This window comes from Rattus norvegicus, chromosome X (genome assembly GCF_036323735.1).
Source record: "Rattus norvegicus strain BN/NHsdMcwi chromosome X, GRCr8, whole genome shotgun sequence".
NCBI lineage: Eukaryota > Metazoa > Chordata > Mammalia > Rodentia > Muridae > Rattus > Rattus norvegicus.
The window spans coordinates 37,467,431-37,487,593 of record NC_086039.1 but is presented as its reverse complement, the minus strand read 5'-3'; the positions used below and the strand labels follow the sequence as shown (position 1 = coordinate 37,487,593).

At 41.2% G+C, this 20,163-nt stretch overlaps 1 protein-coding gene across 2 annotated transcripts in view; it reads left to right on the top strand.

The window, feature by feature from the left end:
- Positions 1-1,128: 1,128 nt before the first annotated feature.
- The window catches only part of Scml2 (Scm polycomb group protein like 2), a 154,573-nt gene continuing 135,538 nt past the window's right edge, over positions 1,129-20,163 (top strand). Inside the window, exons 1-2 of one of the 2 annotated variants that reach the window (XM_039100194.2) lie at positions 1,129-1,368; positions 16,038-16,115. In XM_039100194.2, the coding sequence (XP_038956122.1) occupies positions 1,363-1,368; positions 16,038-16,115 (84 nt within the window). In that variant the 5' untranslated portion in view covers positions 1,129-1,362. The remainder of the gene's footprint in view (positions 1,369-16,037; positions 16,116-20,163) is intronic. The other variant, XM_039100195.2, reaches the window with a different exon arrangement.

Sequence of the window (20,163 nt, the reverse complement as noted above, 5' to 3'; positions counted from 1 at the left end):
TCAGTTTTATGATGTTCCATTTAGTAATTGCTGATCTTAGTATCTGAGCTGTGGGTGCTCTGTTCAGGAAGTTGTCTTCTGTGACAATGTATCCAAGTCTATTCCCCACTATCTCTTCTATAAGGTTTAGTGTAACTGGTTTTCTGTTAAGATCTTTGATGCACTTGCACTGGAGTTTTATGAAAGGGGATAGATATAGGTCTATTTGCATTCTCCTATATGCAGATATCCAGTTAGACCAGTACCATTTGCTGAAGATGCTTTCTTTTTTCCACTGTATAATTTTGGCTTCATTGTCAAAAATTAAATGTCCATAGGTGTGTAGATTTATTTCTGGCTCTTCAGTTCAATTCCATGGACCCACCTATCTGTTTTTAGGCCAACAACACAGTGTGGATTTTATTACTATTGCTCTATAGTACAGCCTAAAATCAGGTATTATTTGTTTATAAACTCACACATGCAAGTCTCGTGTTTTTACTTTGTTTGGATGATTACATGATGCTTAGCTCTTCTCCATCCCTTGTCTCTCGATTCCAGCCCGATTCTGGCTCCTTCCTACCTGGATAGAGTCCCACTATTTGTTTCCCATTTTCTATCAGTTTCTCTGTGAAATGTTGTTTCCCTCTTATTCTCCTTATTTTCAAACAAATTATTTCTTTTTCTTTTGCCCATGACTTTGTTTTGCCCTTTGCTAATTCTTTTCTTATTCATAAGTGTACTGTTCTTACCAGAAAACAAACAAAGAAGAACTCTGGAAAATTTCTTTTATGTCAGTCTTTGTTAAACTTTAGTACTTTGACCCAACTTTCTATACTAAATTCCATAAAAATAATCCTTAAAATTCTCCTACCTCAAGGATTGGGCAGTATTGTTACTTAGAGTTCCAAGATACCTTTTGGTTTGCTTTGCAAACCAAGGATCGCCACCGTAAAAATTACACTTTCTACATAGGAAAGATGGGCCTTACCACACCCTGCCAATAGGGGGTGATGTAGGAGGTTGCTCACTTATGATTCCCAGAAGTCCCTGTTGTCTGACTGGCCGCGTGGGCAGATGGGCCAGAGGCTGTGGTGCCGAGGTGCAACAGGCACCTTTTAAATCCCACCCCTGGCTTCTGGTCCTCGTGCAACACGCGCCTTTTAAGCCCCTCCTGTAGGGGGCGGTAGAGGAAGTTGCTCACTTCCGGTTCCCAGAAGTTCTTGTCTGATTGGTAGCTTGGGCCGTTGGGCCAGAGGCTGTTGCGCCGAGGCGCTGAGGCTTTAGCAGGGCTTTCTCGCCTGACTGGACTTTCTCCGAGTCGAGGACCCTCTTCTTGGATTCCAAGTGCTGGTTTCGGCCCAGTGGACCCCTCTGCTCACCATGGCAGTGAGTAGAATGTTTTTTGGGATTCGGCCCAGCAACTTTTTATTTCCTCAGGCGTTTCGTCCTCTCACTTCACACTTCGATGTTGTCCTTTGAGGGCTTCTGGAACTTTCTAGTTCCTTGACTTCTCCCTTAATTCCAGGGATTGTGGTTGTTGGTCGCTTTCCTATATTCAAGTTTATTACTTATTTGAAATGTTTGTAACCAGCCTACCCTCTCAGAGTGATTTTTTTCTTCTTTTTTATTGGACTTTTAAAATTTACATTTCAAATTTTATCCCCTTTCCCAGTTACCTGAACATAAACCCCCAATCCCATCCCCCTTCTTCTATGAGGCTGTTCACCCCCTCTTCCCACCTCCCGGCCCTGATATTCCCCTACACTGGGGGTCTAACCTTGGCAGGACCAAGGGCTACTCCTCCCATTGGTGCCCAATGAGGCCATCCTCTGCTACGCAAGCAGCTGGAGCCATGGGTTTGTCCATTGGGTAGTGGTTTAGTCCCTGGGAACTCTGGTTAGTACTGTTGTTCTTATGGGGTTGCAAGCCCCTTGAGCTCCTTCAATCCTTTCTCTAACTCCTCTCCAATGGAGACCCCATTTCTTTGAGTGATTTTTAAATGTTGTTGCTACTTGTTGGGAAATGTGGGGGAGTGGTTTCCTTCTGTTCTTTCCCCTTTCAAAGGTCCATTCCTGCTTCCTCTTTCCAACAGCCTTCTCACAAATTTAGCTCTTTCCTCCACTCTGCCTCCTTCTGAGCTCTGCTCCTCCTGCCCAGGCCTTTCTCCCCTGTGTCATTTTCCCTTGAGGCTCCTGGCTAAGTTTATTTGCTTTCTCCCTGCCCCACCCTTTCTCTCTTACCATCCTTGTGCCCCTTGTCCTCTATAACTCTCTCTCCTGTTACCCCCTCACTTCCTCTATTCTGTTCTCTCTTTCCAACCTCCTTTCCTCCTTCCCTGCACTTTTAGACTTTCTCCTGTGTATTTCCCAGACTTTCAAACGTTTCCCCATTTGTTGCTTTCCTAACCCGTTTCCTTTCTAACCTCTGCATTTCTCCACATTGGTTCCCATCCTTAGATCTTGGATGTTTTATGTATGGGTATATTTTTGGAGTACAAGTATTATAGCTGTGGGTATATTTCTATTGCAATTGATGATCCTGGATGGATCGGGTTTTGATAGTTTCCAGTGACAACATTATTTAATGGTTTATTTCCACCTGTGTTTTTACGTTCACTTGTTTGTGCTAGATTTTATGTTTTTGAAGTATAGATCTCCCAGAGCATTTGAATGTGGTATTCAGATCCTATATTCAATAACAGCCAATATCGTCTTTTAGTTTTGGATGGGGGTGGGGGGAGTGTCTGTGTATTTGTGTGTATGTCTTTTGTGTCGTAGATGCCAGCATGTTTAACTTCTTGTATCCTGTTTGTGTTAAGTGTAAGAGAAAGACATAGATTTGCGTGTACGCACACACACACACACACACACACACACACAAACATATATAGAGACAAGAGAGACAGATACAGAGATGGGTAGACAGAGAAGTAGAGAGTTTGTTTCATGTTTCCTCTATATATGTGTGTCTCTGGGGGCTGTGATTCTTTGAACTTCTGGCAAGCATAGAGATGTCCAATGAGAGCTTTCTTGAGTTTGCTGTCACCTGAGTTTTTTTATTTTAGACATTCTGATTGGTGTAAGGTATAATCTCAGAGTTGTTTTGATTTGCATTTCCCCGATCACTAATGACTTTGAACATTTCTTTAATTGCTTCTCAGCCATTCAGGATTCCTCTTTTTTTTTTTTTTTTGGTTGTTAGCTTCTTGAGTTCTTTATATATTTTGGATATTAGCCCGCTACAGGATGTGGAATTAGTGAAGATTTTTTTCCCCCATCTGTAGGTTGCCAATGTGGCCTATTGACTGTGTCACTTGCCTTAGAGAAGCTTTTTGGTTTCAATGATGTCCCATTTATCAATTTTTGATCTTAGAGCCTGAACCATTGGAGTTCTGTTTAGGAAATTCCCTATATCTTCCTTGTGCCAATGAGTTTGAGGTGCTTCCCCATTTTCTCTTCTATTAGATTCAGTGTATCCTGTTTTATGTTGAGGTTCTTGATCCATTCAGACTTGAGCTTTTGCAAGGTGACAAATATGGATGTATTTTCATTTTTCTACATACAGACTCCCAGTTAGATTAGCACCATTTATTAAAGATGCTTTCCTTTTGCCATTGTATATGGCTTCTTTTTGGCCTCTTTCTCAAAGATGAAGTGTCAGTAAATGTATGGTTTTATTTCTGGGTCTTCAATTCTATTCTATTGATCAACCTGTTTGTCTCTGTAACAATACGAGGAAGGTTTTTTTTTTTTTCTTATCACTATTGCTCTGTAGTATAGCTTGCAGTATGGTGATTCCTCCAGCTGTTCTTTTATTGTTAAGAATTTTTCTGATATTCTGGGTTGTTTTTTCAGATGAATTTGAGAATTCCTCTTTTCATGTCTTTGGAGAATTGTGTTGGAATTTCGATGGGGATTGCATTGAATCTGCAGATTACTTTTGGTGGGATGGTCATTTTTACTATGTTAATCCTGCCAATTCATGAGCATGTGGGACCTCCATTTTTTGAGGTATTCTTTCATTTTTTTCTTGAGTGACTTCAAATTCTGTTTATATAGATTTGTTACTTGCCTGGTTAGAGTTATTCCACGATATTTCCTATTATTTGTGACTATTGTGAAGGGTGTCATTTCCCTGATTTCTTTGTCATCCTGTTTATCCTTTGAATAGAGGAAGGCTACTGATTTGTTTGAGTTAATTTTATACCCAGCCACTTTGCTGAAGTTATCAGCTGTAGGAATTCTCTGGTGGATTTTTGGGGTCAATTAAGTATACTATCATATCATCTGCAAATAGTAATATTTTGAATTCTTCCTTTCTAAATTGTATCCCTTTGACCTCCTTTTGTCATCTGATTCCTCTGGCTAGGACGTCAAGTACTATATTGAATAAGTAGGGAGAGAGTGGGCAGCCTTGTCTAGTCCCTGATTTTAGTTGGATTGCTTCAAGTTTCTCTCCATTTAGTTTAATGTTGGCCACTGTTTTGCTGTATACTGCTTTTATGATGTTTAGGTATGGGCCTTGAATTCCTGATCTTCCCAAAACTGTTATCAATTCCTGATATTTCTAAGACTGCTAACATGGAATGTTGAATTTTGTCAAATGCTTTTTCAACATCTAATGAGTTGATCATGTGTTTTTTTTCTTTGAGTTTGTTTATATAGTGGATAATGTTGATGTATTTCTGTATATTGAACCATCCCTGCATTCCTGGGATGAAGCCTAGTTGATCATCATGAAAGACTGTATTGACATGTTCTTGAATTCCATTTGCAAGAATTTTATTTGAGCATTTTTGCATTGAGAGTCATAAGCAAAATTTGTCTGAAGTTCTCTTTTTTTGTTGGGTCCTTGTGTGGTTTATGTATCAGAGTCATTGTGGCTTCATAGATTGAATTAGGTAGTCTTCCTTCTGTTTCTATTTTATGGGATAGTTTTAGGAGTGTTGGTATTAGCTTTTCTTTGATGATCTGGAAGAATTTTATACTAAAGTCATCTGGGCTTTTTTTGCTTGTGAGGTTTTTAATATGTATTCTATTTCCTTAGGGGATATGAGCCTGTTTAGATAGTTTACCTGCTCTTGATTTAACTTTGGTACATGGTATTTGTTTAGAAAGTCATCCATTTCATATAGATTTTCCAGTTTTGTTGAGTATATGGTTTTGTGGTAGGATCTGATGATTTTTAGAATTTCCTCCTTTTCTGTTGTTATGTCTCCCTTTTCATTTCTGATTTTGTTAATTTGGATACTGTCTCTGAACCGTTTGGTTACTTTGGCAAGCGTTTATCTATCTTGTTGATTTTTTTTTTCTCAAAGGACCAGGTTTTGATTTTGTTGATTCTTTGTATTGTTGTCTTTGTTTCTATTTGGTTGATTTGGACCCTGACTTTGATCATTTCCTGCCTTCTATTCCTCTTGGGTGTGTTTGCTTATTTTTGTTCTAGAGCTCTCATGTGTACTGTTAAGTTGCTAGTATAGGATCTCTCCAATTTCTTTACCAGGGCACTTGCTGCTATGAATTTTCCTCTTAGTACTGCTTTCATTGTGTCCATAAGTTTGGGTATGCTGTGTCATCATTTTCATTGAATTCCCAGTCTTTATTTTCTTTATTTCTTCCCTGACCAAATTCTCATTGAGTAGAAAGTTGTTTCCATGTGGCTTTTCTGTTGTTTGGTTGTTACTGAAGACCAACCTTAGGTAATGGTGATCTGATAGGGTGCGTGGGAGTATTTCAATTTCCTTGTTTCAGTTGGGGCTTGTTTTGTGACTCATTTTATCATCAATTTTGGAGAAGGTTTCATGAGGTGCTGAGAAGAAGGTGTATTTTTTATTTTAGGGTGAAATGTTCTGTAGTTGTCTGTAAAATCCATTTGGTTCATAACCTTTATTATTTTTACTGTGTCTGTTTAGTTTCTGTTTCAATGTAGTCTGAGTAGGGTTTTGAAGTCTCCCATTACTATTGTGTGGTGTTTAATGTGTGTTTTGAGCTTTAGTAAAGTTTCTTTTATGAATGTGTGTGCCCTTGCATTTGGGGCATAGATGTTCAGAATTGAGACTTTTTGTTAGTAGATTTTCCCTTTGATGAATACCAAGTGTCCTCCTGCTTCTTGCTTGATAACTTTTGGTTGAAAGTCTATTTTACTGCATATTGGGATGGCAACTCCATCTTGGTTTTTGGGACCATTTACTTGGAAGACATTTTTTCTAGCCATTTTCTCCAATGCAGTGTCTGTCTTTTTTTTTAATTGAGGGGTGTTTTTTGATTGCAGCAAAATGCTGGATCCTGTTTAGGAATCCTGTCTTTGAGCATGTCTTTTTTATTGGGGAATTGAGATATTGATATTGAAAGATATTAAAGAAAGCTTATTGTGAGTTCCTGTTATGTTTGTTGTTGTAGGTGGCATTATGTGCATGTGATTATCTCCTTTTTGCTTTGTTGTGAGATGATTAAATCTTGATTTTTTTTTTTTGGTTGTAGTTTATTTCCTTGTGTTGGAGTTTTCCACCTATTATCCTTTGTAGGGCAGGATTTGTGGAAAGATTTTGTGTAAATTTGGTTTTGTCTTAGCATACCTTGGTTTCTCCATCTATGTTAATTGAGAGCTTGCTGGGTATAGTAGATTGGGATGGCATTTGTGTTGTCTTATGGTCTGTATGACATCTGCCCAGGATGTTCTGACTTTCATAGACTCTGTTGCAAAGTCTGATAGGTCTGCCTTTATATGTTACTTGATCTTTTCCCCTTACTGCTTTTAATATTCTTTCTTTGTTTTGTGCATTTAGTGTTTTGACTATTAAGTGATGGGAGGAATTTCTTTTACGTTCCAGTCTATTTGGTTTTATATAGGCTTTCGGTGCATTTATGGCCATCTCTCATTTTATGTTGGGGAAGATTTCTTCTATGTTTTTTTTTGAGATTTTTGGGTCCTTTGAGCTGGGAATTCTAGTTCTCTTCTATTCCAATTATTCTTTTTTTTTTTCTGGAGCTAGGGACCGAACCCAGGGCCTTGCGCTTGCTAAGCAAGTGCTCTACCACTGAGCCAAATCCCCAACCCTATTCCAATTATTCTTAGATTTGTTCTGTTCATTGTGTCCTGAATTTCATGGATGTTTTCTGTTAGTAATTTTTTCTGTTTTGAATTTTCTTTGACAGTTGTGTCAATATGTTCTCAGGTTTCTTCTATACCTGAGATTCTCTCTTCTATCTCTTGTATTGTTTGTGATGCTTATATCTCCATTTCCTGATCTCTTTTCTAGGTTTTCCATTTCCAGGTTTGCCTCCATTTGTATTTTCTTCATTGTTTCTACTTCTGCTTTTAGGTCTTGAACCTCTTTGTTCAATTCCTCCATTTGTTTGTGTTTTCTTGTATTTCTTTAAGGGATTTATGTTTCCTCTTTAAGGGCTTCTATCTGTTTACCCATGTTTTCCTCTCTTTCTTTCTGCGAGTTATTTATATCCTCCAAAAAGGACTCTATTATCTTCATGAGATAGGATTTTAGGTCAGCTTCCTGATTTTCAGGTTTGTTGGTTTATTCCAGGCTTCCTGTGGTGGGAGGACTGGGTTCTGATGATGGCTTCTGTTACTTATGGTCTTTACTCTCACCATCTGCTTATCTCTGTTGCTAGTTGATCTGGGTGTCTCTGTCTGGAGACTGCTTCCTGTGTCCTGGGTTGCTGCAGGGCTCCTAGGAGGCCTGTATCCCTGGTTGTAGCTGTTCTCCTGGGATGCCTTCAGACTGTTGGATCAGTGTCCCTGCCTGCATTAGAACTCCTGGGAGTTCTTCAGACTGTTGGATCAGTTGCTCTGTGTGCCAAAGAATTCCTGAGAAGCCTTCAGATTGTGGTGTCTTTAGAGGAGCAGACAATCTGGTGATCTGACCCAGCAGAAGGCACAGGCTGGAATAGGAGAGGAATTTGGGTCCCAAGAGGCTTGGGGAGTGATAGGTCCTGAGTCCACTGGGCTCCTTGGGGTTCCTAGGTACTACAGTTGTTTGGGAGGGTGTCTTACCTGTGTACAGCAAAACTCCTTGGAGGCCATTAGTTTGTGGTGTCCTCAGAGAACATACAAGCTGGTTATCTGTCACCACAGAAGGCACAGGCTGCAAGTGGAGTCATATTTTGACTTCATGTTCTTAACACATCTTTCCTTTTATCTTATTCACAACTCAAGTTGCTATGCTGGTTACTTGTCCTCGTTTCTAGCTGGTTGGTGTTTGTCAGGATTTTCGAATGTCCTGCTCTTAAATCTTGTGACTGCATGTTACCCATGTTCCTTTTTCAGTTACTTTTGTAGCTAATGGCACAGTTGGAATGGGAGTGTTACTCTTGGCAACAAAAGCAGAAATCCTTCTTAATATACTCAAATATCTCATCGTTTTTCTAATAAAATGCTATGGTCTCATGAAATAGGGAAGGGCATGCATACTTATATGTTTTGGGGTAACCCTGGACAACCTCTTAAGAGATCAAGGGAATATTTGAGCTAGCTGAATTTAGGATGAGGAGTGCCTGTAGAGTGTGGGAGCCTTCATAGTAACTCATGTGTCCTGAGGGATTCAGGCAGGTCTCTCAGAGCAGAAATTATGGTCTTACCTCTCTGCTCTAAGGTGTGTCAGGGCTTCTGGCAACCAGTTTCAGCTCTTGTTGCAGGCAGAAACTAGAAGGTTCCTGCCCCTGACTGCTTCTTAGTTCCTGTGTCCAGAGGGCTTTAGGCAGGTTACTCTTGGGACAGGAATGTGAGCAGAAGTGGTGGTCTCCCCTGAGATCTCAAGATTGTCTCCCCCATGGGATTTGGTAACAGAGTACTATAGGACTGAGTAAGCTCAGTGCACAGGTAAAAACCAGAATGGTCCTGTGCCAGACTGCTCCTGGGTTTGTGTGGCCTGAGGGCTCCAGGCAGGTCCCTCGGAGGAGAAGTAGTAGTCTTACCTCTGCTCTCAGATCTGTCAGTGCTCCTGGTGACTGGCTTTCAGCTCTGGGGGGAAAAAGAGACCAGAAGCTGTCCTATATTTCTTTAGGGGAGTTATTTATGTTATTCTTTTTTTTTATTAACTTGAGTATTTTTTATATACATTTCAAGTGTTATTCCCTTTCCCGGTTTCCGGGCAAACATCCCCCTCCCCCCTCCCCTTCCTTATGGGTGTTCCCCTCCCAACCCTCCTCCCATTGCCGCCCTCCCCCCCATAGTCTAGTTCACTGGGGGTTCAGTCTTAGCAGGACCCAGGGCTTCCCCTTCCACTGGTGCTCTTACTAGGATATTCATTGCTACCTATGGGGTCAGAGTCCAGGGTCAGTCCATGTATAGTCTTTAGGTAGTGGCTTAGTCCCTGGAAGCTCTGGTTGCTTGACATTGTTGTACTTTTGGGATCTCGAGCCCCTTCAAGCTCTTCCAGTTCTTTCTCTGATTCCTTCAACGGGGGACCTATTCTCAGTTCAGTGGTTTGCTGCTGGCATTCGCCTCTGTATTTGCTGTATTCTGGCTGTGTCTCTCAGGAGCGATCTACATCCGGCTCCTGTCGGTCTGCACTTCTTTGCTTCATCCATCTTGTCTAATTGGGTGGCTGTATATGTATGGGCCACATGTGGGGCAGGCTCTGAATGGGTGTTCCTTCAGTCTCTGTTTTCATCTTTGCCTCTCCCTTCCCTGCCAAGGGTATTCTTTTTCCTCATTTAAAGAAGGAGTGAAGCATTCACATTTTGATCATCCGTCTTGAGTTTCGTTTGTTCTAGGGATCTAGGGTAATTCAAGCATTTGGGCTAATAGCCACTTATCAATGAGTGCATACCATGTATGTCTTTCTGTGATTGGGTTAGCTCACTCAGGATGATATTTTCCAGTTCCAACCATTTGCCTACGAATTTCTATTTATGTTATTCTTAAAATCCTCTATCATCATCATGAGATGTGATTTTAAATCCAAACCTTGCTTTTGTTGGGATTTCCAGTATTAGCTGTGGTGGGAGAACTGGGCTCTGATGATGCCAAGTAGTCTTGCTTTCTGTTGCTTAGGTTCTTGCTCTTGCCTCTCCTTATCTATCTTTGATGTTAGTTGATCTTGCTGTCTCTGGCTGGAGCTTGGCCCTCCTGTAGGCCTGTGATCTTTGGAGTGAGAGCGTTCCTGGCGGATGAGCTCTTTGTAGGCAGGTTTTGAGTCTAAGAGCTGTGAAACCACCTCTGGGCACAGGTAAGGACCTGAAGGGTTCCATGCCTGGCTGTGGCTTGCAAGCACTGTGTACTCCTGGGAGGTCTCTCTATTGACAGTCAAGGAGAGAATATTGGGTCCTACCTGTGGGCTGTGGGCTTAGGAGGAAGAGTGCTCCTGGCAGACCAGCTCTCTGCAGTTAGGTTTTGGGTCCAAGGGCTGTGGTACAGCCCCAACTCTGGGCTCCTCAGAGTCTTTTAAAAACTAACATTTTGGGGTTGGGGATTTAGCTCAGTGGCAGAGTGCTTGCCTAGCAAGCGCAAGACCCTGGGTTCGGTCCCCAGCTCTGAAAAAAAAAAAAAGAAAAGGAAAAAAAAACTAACATTTTGTGTTTCTCCCAGAGGTGGGTGTCTGTGGGTCTAGGTGTGAGTGTGCTTTGGAAAGTTCATGGGGTATCTTACCTTCTCTATGTGCTTGTGTGTGGTATTATAAATACAACATACACACACATGCAGAAACCTTGAAAACCTGCCATCTTTATGTGAGAATGTGCAGGACAGAAGGCTATTTCCTTGTACATGTGAATTTGGAGTTGAACATAGCCTTGGTGCCAGAGGTTTCTATCTTCTACAGCAACTTGCTCTTGCTTGAGTCAGACTTTTGTTATTCTTCCTAGGGTGGTCTAAAATTCTTTCTTCTTACATTGAATTCCTCTCTCCAGGGAGGATAGGTTTGCCACATGCTTGTAAGCCTTGAAACATATTTAGGTTTTTCAGATATGAAGTAACTGCCTATATCAGCCTGTATAGAGGTGGATGGATGGATGTTATGGTTGGATGGATCAAGGGTCATCTTGTTAATTTGTTTTTCTGTTTGTTCCTTAATTAGGTCCTTTGTTCTGTGTGACCAGAACTCATGGCTTTCCTATTTTTTGGCATCTCCCCTTTTTAGCGCTTTGCCCTTGTTAACTATTTCCCTGGTGTCCACTTTGCAAATAGAGTGATTGTCATAGAACACTCACAAGATAAGGAATTCCGAAATTTCTACCACTTTGGTCTGCGTTAAAAGTTTGTTCTGGGGGTTGGGGATTTAGCTCAGTGGTAGAGTGCTTGCCCAGTAAGCTCAAGGCCCTGGGTTCGGTTCTCAGCTCCGAAAAAAAGTTTGTTCTGTGCTTTGCAACTAACCCTTGGTTATCACTCATGTGTAAGCTCCTCTGATGCCTCTGTGACTGAAAAGTCTGGTCCGTGTCCAACGTCATGGATGTTATTATACTTGGCAAGCTGGAGCGGCTTCTGCAAATCTGCAGCTAGCATCCGTTCCTCGTGCAACACGCGCCTTTTAAGCCCCGCCTATGGGGGGGGTCAGTAGAGGAAGTTGCTCACTTCCGGTTTCCAGAAATCCCTGTTGTCTGATTGGTAGCTTGAGCTGTTGGGCCAGAGGCTGTTGCCCTGAGGCGTGGATGTTTTAACTGGGCTTGGACTTTCTCCGAGTCGAGTGCCCTCTCCTTGGATTCCAAGTTCTGGTTTCGGCCCAGTGGATCTCTCTGCTCACCATGGCAGTGAGTAGAATGTTTTTTGGGATTCGACCCAGCAACTCCTAATCTCCTCAGGCGTTTCGTCCTCTTACTTCAGTGTTGCCCTTTGAGGGCTTCTGGAACTTTCTAGGTCTTTGACTTCTCCCTTAACCCCAGGGTTTGTGGTTGTTGGTCACTTTCCTAAGTCCAGGTTTATCACATAATTCCAATGTTTGTAACCAGCCTTCTGATTCAGAGTAATTTTTCATTGTTGTTGGTGTTTGTTTTGAATGTGGCCAGCGGTTTCTTTCCCTTCTTTTACCTTTTCATGTGTTTTCCCCTATTTCCTCTCTCCAACAGCCTTCTCACACCTTTTAGCTCTGCCTCTTTCGAAATTCTGCCTCTCTTACCTAGGCCTTTCTCTCCCCTTGTGCCAGTTTTCCCAAGGCTCCTGGCTAAGTTTATTTGCTTTCTCCCTGCCCCACCCTTTCTCTCTTACCATCCTTGTGCCCCTTGTCCTCCATAACTCTCTCTCCTGTTACCCCCTCACTTCCTCTATTCTGTTCTCTCTTTCCAACCTCCTTTCCTCCTTCCCTGCACTTTTAGACTTTCTCCTGTGTATTTCCCAGACTTTCAAACGTTTCCCCATTTGTTGCTTTCCTAACCCATTTCCTTTCTAACCTCTGCATTTCTCCACATTGGTTCCCATCCTTAGATCTTGGATGTTTTATGTATGGGTATATTTTTGGAGTACAAGTATTAAAGCTGTGGGTATATTTCTATTGTAATTGATGATCCTGGATGGATCGGGTTTTGATAGTTTCCAGTGACAACATTATTTAATGGTTTATTTCCACCTGTGTTTTTACGTTCACTTTTTTGTGCTAGATTTTATGAATTTTGAAATATAGATATCCCAGAGCATTTGAATGTGTTATTTAAAGCCTGTTGTTAATATCAACCAATGTCTTGTTTTAATTTTGGATTTGTGTGTGTGTGTGTGTGTGTGTATGTGTGTGGTGTGTGGCAGAGACAGAGTGTATGTGTTTGCGTGTATGTGTATGTGTCCTTTTGCTTAGGTCCCTGCATGTTTGAGTTCCTGCATACCTCTTTGGGTTAAGTGTAAAAGAGTACACAGATTTTCATTCAGGTATGCGTGAGCGCACACACACACACACACACACACACACACACACACACAGAGACAGACAGACAGACAGACAGACAGACAGACAGACAGACAGAGTGGTAGGTAGACAGAGAGGTAGAGAGATTGCTTTATGTTTCCTATATATATGTGTATCCCTACAGTTGTGAGCCTTTGTACTTCTGGCAGGCATAGAGATATCCAATGAGAGCTTTGTTGAGTTGGTTATTTCAAACTAACCTGTAGGTTTTAGAATTGAAAATGTGTGTCATGTTTGGTACCAAGCACCTTATAGTTTTGTCCCCTTGATCTTTCTATGTGTTTTCAGTTTCTCCAAAGAGTATAGGTACCCCTGAATGATTGTCAGAGTAGATGTCTTATTTTTGCATTGTTATTCTGAGTCAGGTCTTTTTAAATTTCTAGGGATAGACTTTAAATTGCTTTGTAGCCAAAACAGGTCACGATATTGGCTATTTTGTGTCCTTGGCTGGAGTGAAAGCCTGTATACCCTCGCCACTGCTTCTGGAATGCTGTGACTTCAAAGTGTACCACCATGCCCACTCTGGATACTTCGTTCTTCTCTTGGAACATAACTTTGAGATTAGCATCTGTGCTGAGCTTTCCTGAGCACCTGTTGCCTTTTTTCTAGTGCACAGATTACAGGGCCTTACTCTCCTTTGTAGTGCTAGATTTGCAAGGGTGGGCCTATTTGCTTTGAAATAGATATACTCTCCTTACAAGTTCATTTCTCATGTTGTTATCTACCCTTTTGTCTGGAACACCTATGAGTACTTCTACCCACCTAATTTTGTCTAGTTGTTTGGATTTTCCTTATTCATGTTTTGTTTTTCCATATGTGTTATATTTATATGAGTCTTAGATGCAATTTCACAAAAATGGTACTGGCTATATGGGTGTATCTGGTTCTTGATCATGGGTGCCAAGGATTTTCTGACAACTCAGCAATATTCTGTTTTGGTCCCTTTCCTATAGGAACGTCGTGTGTGCTTGCCTTTTGAGGAAAAACAAAAAAATTACTTGTTTTAGTCTTCCATATTTTGGTGGCATTTGGTTTGATAGTTAACAGATGATGGAGGAATTACTTCCACTGATGTATAGTAAGAATGTTTTAGGATACTGCAAGAGAAATTAGACTAAGGAAGATATTCCACTGAAGCAGAGTATTATTCCACCCAGGTACCAGACCTGCTGCAGGTAGAAACTTCCAGTAGAAGTTGTATTAGTCAGGGTATCCTGGTTTGTGGACAAACTGTAGCCTTGCAAGTGTCCTAGGATTTTCCTGGCTTTTCCAGTTTCTCTGTGATAAGCTGGGTAGATGTGTGAGTCAGTTGTTCTAGTTATTAGGATCTAGGAAGTCTACAGCTTAGTGGCTTCATCATGTGGTCCACGCACATCCTGTATGTGGAGATCTCTTCACATGGGTCTCAGTTGTGCTGATTTTGGAGCAACCACTTGTTTACCTGCCAGTGTCTCCTCCATGTTCTTCATGACTCTGACTGTCACAGTACTTTTGAGTGCTTCTCTATGCTCTTCATTAGCTTGTACTGTCTGCATGTTCTGAATTTGACAGTTGGCTCATCATTTTCCTGCTGCTCTTCTTTCCTCAGCATCTATTGCAATGCAAGTTAAGTTGTGAAGAATTAAAGGAACGATACCTGCTACCTACTTTGACTTCTTAATCTGAGACATCCTTACTTTTTTCCTCATTCACAACTGAAGTTGCTGTGCTGGATACCTGTCCCCACGTCCTTTGTATACCAGCCTACCAGTTCCTCATAGGTGATTGGTGTTAGGTAGGCTTTTTGCATGTCCTGCTGTCAAAGGTTGTGACTCATGTTTTGTGATCAGTTCGTTTCCTAGCTTAATGCGCAGGTGGAATGGAAATGTTACTTTTGTGAACAAAAGCAGAGATCCTTACTATACTGAAAGATCTCACCATATTTCCAGAAAATGCTAGTGTTTTTAGATATAGGGATGACCATGTTTTGGGGTAACTCTGGGAAACCTGTTTGGAGATCAAGGGAATATTTGAGCTAAGTGAATTTAGGATGAGGAGTGCCTGTAGAGTGCGGGAGCCTTCATAGTAACTCATGGACCTTAAAGAATAGATTCCTTCATGTGTCTGTGATAGCAGGTCTCAGTAAGTTTTTCAGGTAGGCCTTTTAGTCCTGGGCTTAAGCATTCCTTTTTCATCAGCCTTCTACATTTCTGGGAATCAATACATGAGAATACTGGATACTTTGAAAACCTGTTTTAAAGTTTCCTCTCAATTCATATGGAATGGATTAAGAACCCTTTATTCATTTTTATAAGCTTCAGGTTGCATTCAGAGCCATTTTGTTTTAGCTCTGTGGAAAATTCTATTGTAAAGAAAACTTTCTAAGAGTATTGTTTGTTACAGCAACCATTTTATGATTTTCCTTTTCATTAGAATCCAGGGAAATTAAAATTGTCTGCATCTCTATGTACAGAGCAATGTATGTGTTTGTCTAAATATCTGTCTGACTGTCTGCTTATCTATGCATCTATAAAGTGATATATTCATCATGTATCTAGTCTGTCAATCTTTATATCTATTTATCTAAATCTATACCTCCATCCACAGGCATACATCTACATATCCATCTCCTCTCTCTCTCTCTCTCTCTGTCTCTCTCTCTCTCCCACCCACCCACCCTGCCACTCACCCATCCATCTTTCTGTGTGTGTGTGTGTGTGTGTGTGTGTGTGTGTGTGTGTGTGTGTGTATGTATCTGCATACATGCATACACACATAGATATATCCAGGGATTGTGTTTTCATGGTGTTTGAGAGATCACACCTCTCTGGTTCTTTTCTTTCTCACATTTGACCCTCTTCTTGCTATGTTTATGAATTCGGGGATTATAGGCCCAACATGCCTTGATGAATATCTGTTTTATTTCCCTGTCTTTGTGGGTTGTTGTTGGGCTTCACCTGTCTTGGGCTGTCTTTGAGGTACAGATATATATGGAGAGGATTTAAAACCAGGTTCATTTAGGCATCCTTGCTTGATGGACTTCTGCCTGACTTTATTTCATTGTGTGATAGCTTTTGTTGACACTGTCCCATTTTACATTTCAGGAAAACTGTATATAGGATGCTGAATTTCCTAGTAAATTTTATAGCATCAGCAGTCATTTTATGTAAGTAGTTATGATCCCAAACTTTCCTGTTTTCTCTAACTTCTCCCCTGGTCATTGTTCTTTCAGGAACCTGCCAATGGAAATCTACCTGCTGGTCTTGGGCAACTGGTTGCTGAGCAGGCAGCCCCCAGCACAGGAGGAAGGGTAATTATGGGTATCATACATTGGAACCTAAGAGAAGTCATGACAGACAGACAGTGTTACTTTATAGTGTTTACTGGGCTTCATCTTGATGAGTCTGTATTGTGAGAATTAGATACACAATTGCTTAGACACAAGGTTTGACTATGATTTACTAAACCAAAACCAAATCAAAAAACAAAGAAAACATGTGGCAAAAAGAGAGGGAGCCTGAGGAAGGGGCTTCAGTTCTTGAATCACTTTTATTTCTTGATGACTCAGAGGACAAGGAAGATGATTCTTTCACTATTTAACTTATTTGCTTTATGTTTATTGGTGTGATTCTCAAACTACTTAAATGTCTCCTACCTATTTAACATGGACATGCTTTTAGAAAAGGAATTGTGAGATATTTCTCCATATATAGGAGCCTCAGGGAATGCTCCAGACAGGCCTAGGTCTTTCTTAATCTCTTGCCCTAGTCCAGGGAACACCCAAGACTTTACCTGAGAAAAATCATGATTATCGACCATATCTTCCCTTTTTAATTTTGGAGCTCCTTCTTATCAGTTTTCTAGACAGGTGTATAAATTTTATGTCCCTAGATAGGTTTATAATTGTGTTGTGTTCTCCTGAACCTTTTGAAAGAGCTGGAGTCTAGGCCATTGTCACCAACCCCAGATCATGCCCAATTTTCCTCTTAATGGTGTGGTGTCTTTTAAGGAAAGGTAGATTGATCTTTCCGACATTTGCATTCATTAATACTCTGGGAGTGTTATCCTTTAGAGAATTATCCCCATTTGGTCTGCTGTTTGTAATTTGTTCACATTGAAAGCATTTGAAATGTACCATCCCGAAAATGCATGCCTACTAGGATTATAAAATTCCTTGTGTGAGGATTTTTATAGTTGCACAAGTCTGTTATTTTGACTCTTACCTGCAGGTATAAGCTCCTGAGTTTAAAAAAGTTCAGGTAACACTTCCTCAGACCTATATTCAGTAGTGATTCCTACCCCCCTCACTGTGTAACACAGAGTGAAATTGCTTTCCAAAGCCAGTATTGATTTTCCCAAGGAAAAACGTGTAAAAGATACTGTTGAACTATACACTGGGTCCCAACAGAACTACACACTGGGTCCCAACAAAATCCAGCATGTTTCAGGTAGATGTTGGCAGTGGAAATTTGTTTTCACAATCAATTTTGTTGTTACCAATAACAGCTGTTTCTCACATGGGATTCTATGGGTCCTGAATATAGAAGAGGGTTTTGCATCATTGATAGTAGAGATTATTGATCTGTGATCTTAACATATATATCTGATAAGACCTATGTATATCCCATATTCATCTGGCCATTTCTTAACATTATCTTTTGTCTATTCAAAGAGGAAGCAAACCAAGAGGTCATAATATTTAGATGGAATGGTATATATAGGGGTGACAGCAATTATGATTAGCTCCTGGTATCCAGCAGGGAAAGGAGGAAAAGACCATATCTAATACAGTAGGGTAAGGTGTAGCTGCTGGGATGGAGTCTCATTTTTCTGGGATTGGGGACAATGTGGATAGTTCTGATGTTCTCTGGAGCTAAAGGGAACAGGGTCCTGTTGGGGTTGATGTATAAGAAGAAGAGTTATTTTGAGGTGGAGGGGTGGATGAAAGATTTGAGGTTAAAGACAAGCAGATCCAATGAGAGAGTCCATCAAGCTTAGTAGCTGTGGGAGTCAGGAGAATTACCTTGAAGTGTCCCTGCCATTTAGGAGAGAGGGATGATCGTCAATGACCTGGAGGGGAGAGAAGGACCTATATGCCAATGTTGACAAGGTGTGGGTGGGAGATAGTGTATGGCTGTGGTAGATGGTGGTCAGCAAGACTCCATAGGAGGGAGCAGAGATGACTGAGTTATAGGTTGAGTAGGTGATCAGGGAGGAGAGAGCATGTGTGGGTGAAAGACCAGGAGTTAGAACTGATCGTTCATACATGAGCTCAAAGGTGCGGTGAAAGAGGTTGCTTGGAGAGAGCCCATAGCCTAAAAAGAGCCAAGAGTAGGAGTTTTACACAATCCAGGTGAAGTTCCTGTGAGTTTGACAAGAGTGGTTTTTAGCGAGTGGTTAGTCCATTCTATCTTTCCTGAAGACTGGAGGTGATAGGGAATACAAAAATACTAAGGGATGCTGAAGGCTTTAGATAGAGTTTGAGAAACTTGGCAGGTGAATTCAGGACCATTGTCTGACCGAAAGGAGGGTAGGATTCCAAATTGAGGAATGATATCTCAGAAGGAGGACATCAGAGACCATTTGATCCCTTTTGTTGGTGGGAGGGAATGCCTCCACCCACACTGAGAAGGTGTCTGCCATGACCAGGAGGTACTTGGAATGTATGATGGTGGACATGTGGGTAAAGTCAAGTTGCCAGTCAGTTCCAGAAGGGAATCCCTAACTTGGTGGGTGGGGAAAGGGGTGCTATGTTACTTGGAGTTGGGGGTCTGACATCTGGCAGTTTTGCAGGAGGCAGTGATAGATATTAAGAAACATACGTCCTCAGGGGTTGACTCTAGGTGGGTCTTAACAAAATAAGACAATGCTTGGCTGTTAGGGTGGAAAATCTGGTGGAGATAGGACAGAGTTTCAGGGTTACAGACAGGAAATGGGTTATAGTGTTAGAATGTCCTGTGGTGGATGAAAAAAGTCTGAGCAACTAAGGGCCACAACTCTAGCTGCCTTGATAGTTTTCCTTGGAGATAATAGAGTCATCTGCCTGATGGGACCTGTAGTGGACAAATCTAATAGCTATGGGGAGATGGGACACTTTTAACATGGCTACAATTTGGTTTGCATTAGTTAATGATTCTCCTTTTGTCATAAGTAGCATGAGCTCCTTCCAGATAGCAGCATGGAATAGGAGGATAAGGAAAGCATATTTGGAGTCTGTATATATGCTTAGGGATTGTCTCTGTCAGTTGAAAGGCCTGAGTAAGAGGTATTAGTTCAGTCTGTTGATTAGTGGTGTGGGCATGGAGAGTCTGTGCCTCAACCACCTGTCTGACACTATAGCATAGCCTGCTCTTTTGACTCCTTCATGTAGAAAGAAGCTTCCAACTGTATACCAGGTATATAGATAGCCTGAGACAATATGCTGTCCTTTATGTGTCAAGGATGGAGTAATAGTTCCTCTAAGGTTGAGGGCAGGCATGGGATAGGGAGTGGCCAGCATTTGATCAAGGAAGGAGATTGGAAATATTATGAGGTGGGCATGATTGGAAATTAAGTGTAGAGTCTTCTAGTAATGCTACCTGAATGGAAAGAACCCCGGAGGGAGGTAGTGTTTGTAAGTTAGGAGTTGGTACAGGCTATAAGAAGAGAAGACAATGATAGGTGACCCAAAGGCTATCTTTTGGACTCTCAAACAAGGAATACAGAGGCTACTAAAGTATGTATACAAGATGCCCAACCCTAGATGACTAGGTCTAGTTTTTTTTTGACAAGTATGCTACTGGTGAAAAAGAGGGTTCTAGGGATTCCAAGGGTATACTCTTCTTTTTCTGTTATGTAGAGGGAGAAGAGACAGGTTAGATCAAGGAGGTATAAGGCTGGGGTCTGAAGGAGGACCTGTTGGAGCCTTTAAAATGGCTTGGTAGCAGGTTTGAGAGGAGGTTTGTGCTGCTTCATACAAGGTATAGGAAAGGAGGGAAAAGAAAGGAACCCAGGAACATAAAAAACTAGTTATTCCTGGGAATGATCAAATCTCTTCCTTTGTAGAGAGGACTGTTAGAGACTGAATTGGATTTTTTCTAAGTAATGGCTTTGTGGGTTGGGTAATTTTAAATCCCAAATAGGTGTCCTGAGGGGTAAACAAGTAGACTTTAGAAGGTGAGACTCTGTAGCATCGACTAAACAGGACATTTAGAAGGCCACAGATGTTAATTTGGCTAATTTGTAGAGAGGGATTTCAGAGAAAAATATCATCAATGTAGTGAATAATCTTAGATTTAGGGGAGAAAAAGAGAATAGGTCAGAAGCCAATTAGGTGTGAGCTGTCTCAGAATCCCTGGGGTAGAACAGTCCAGGTAAGT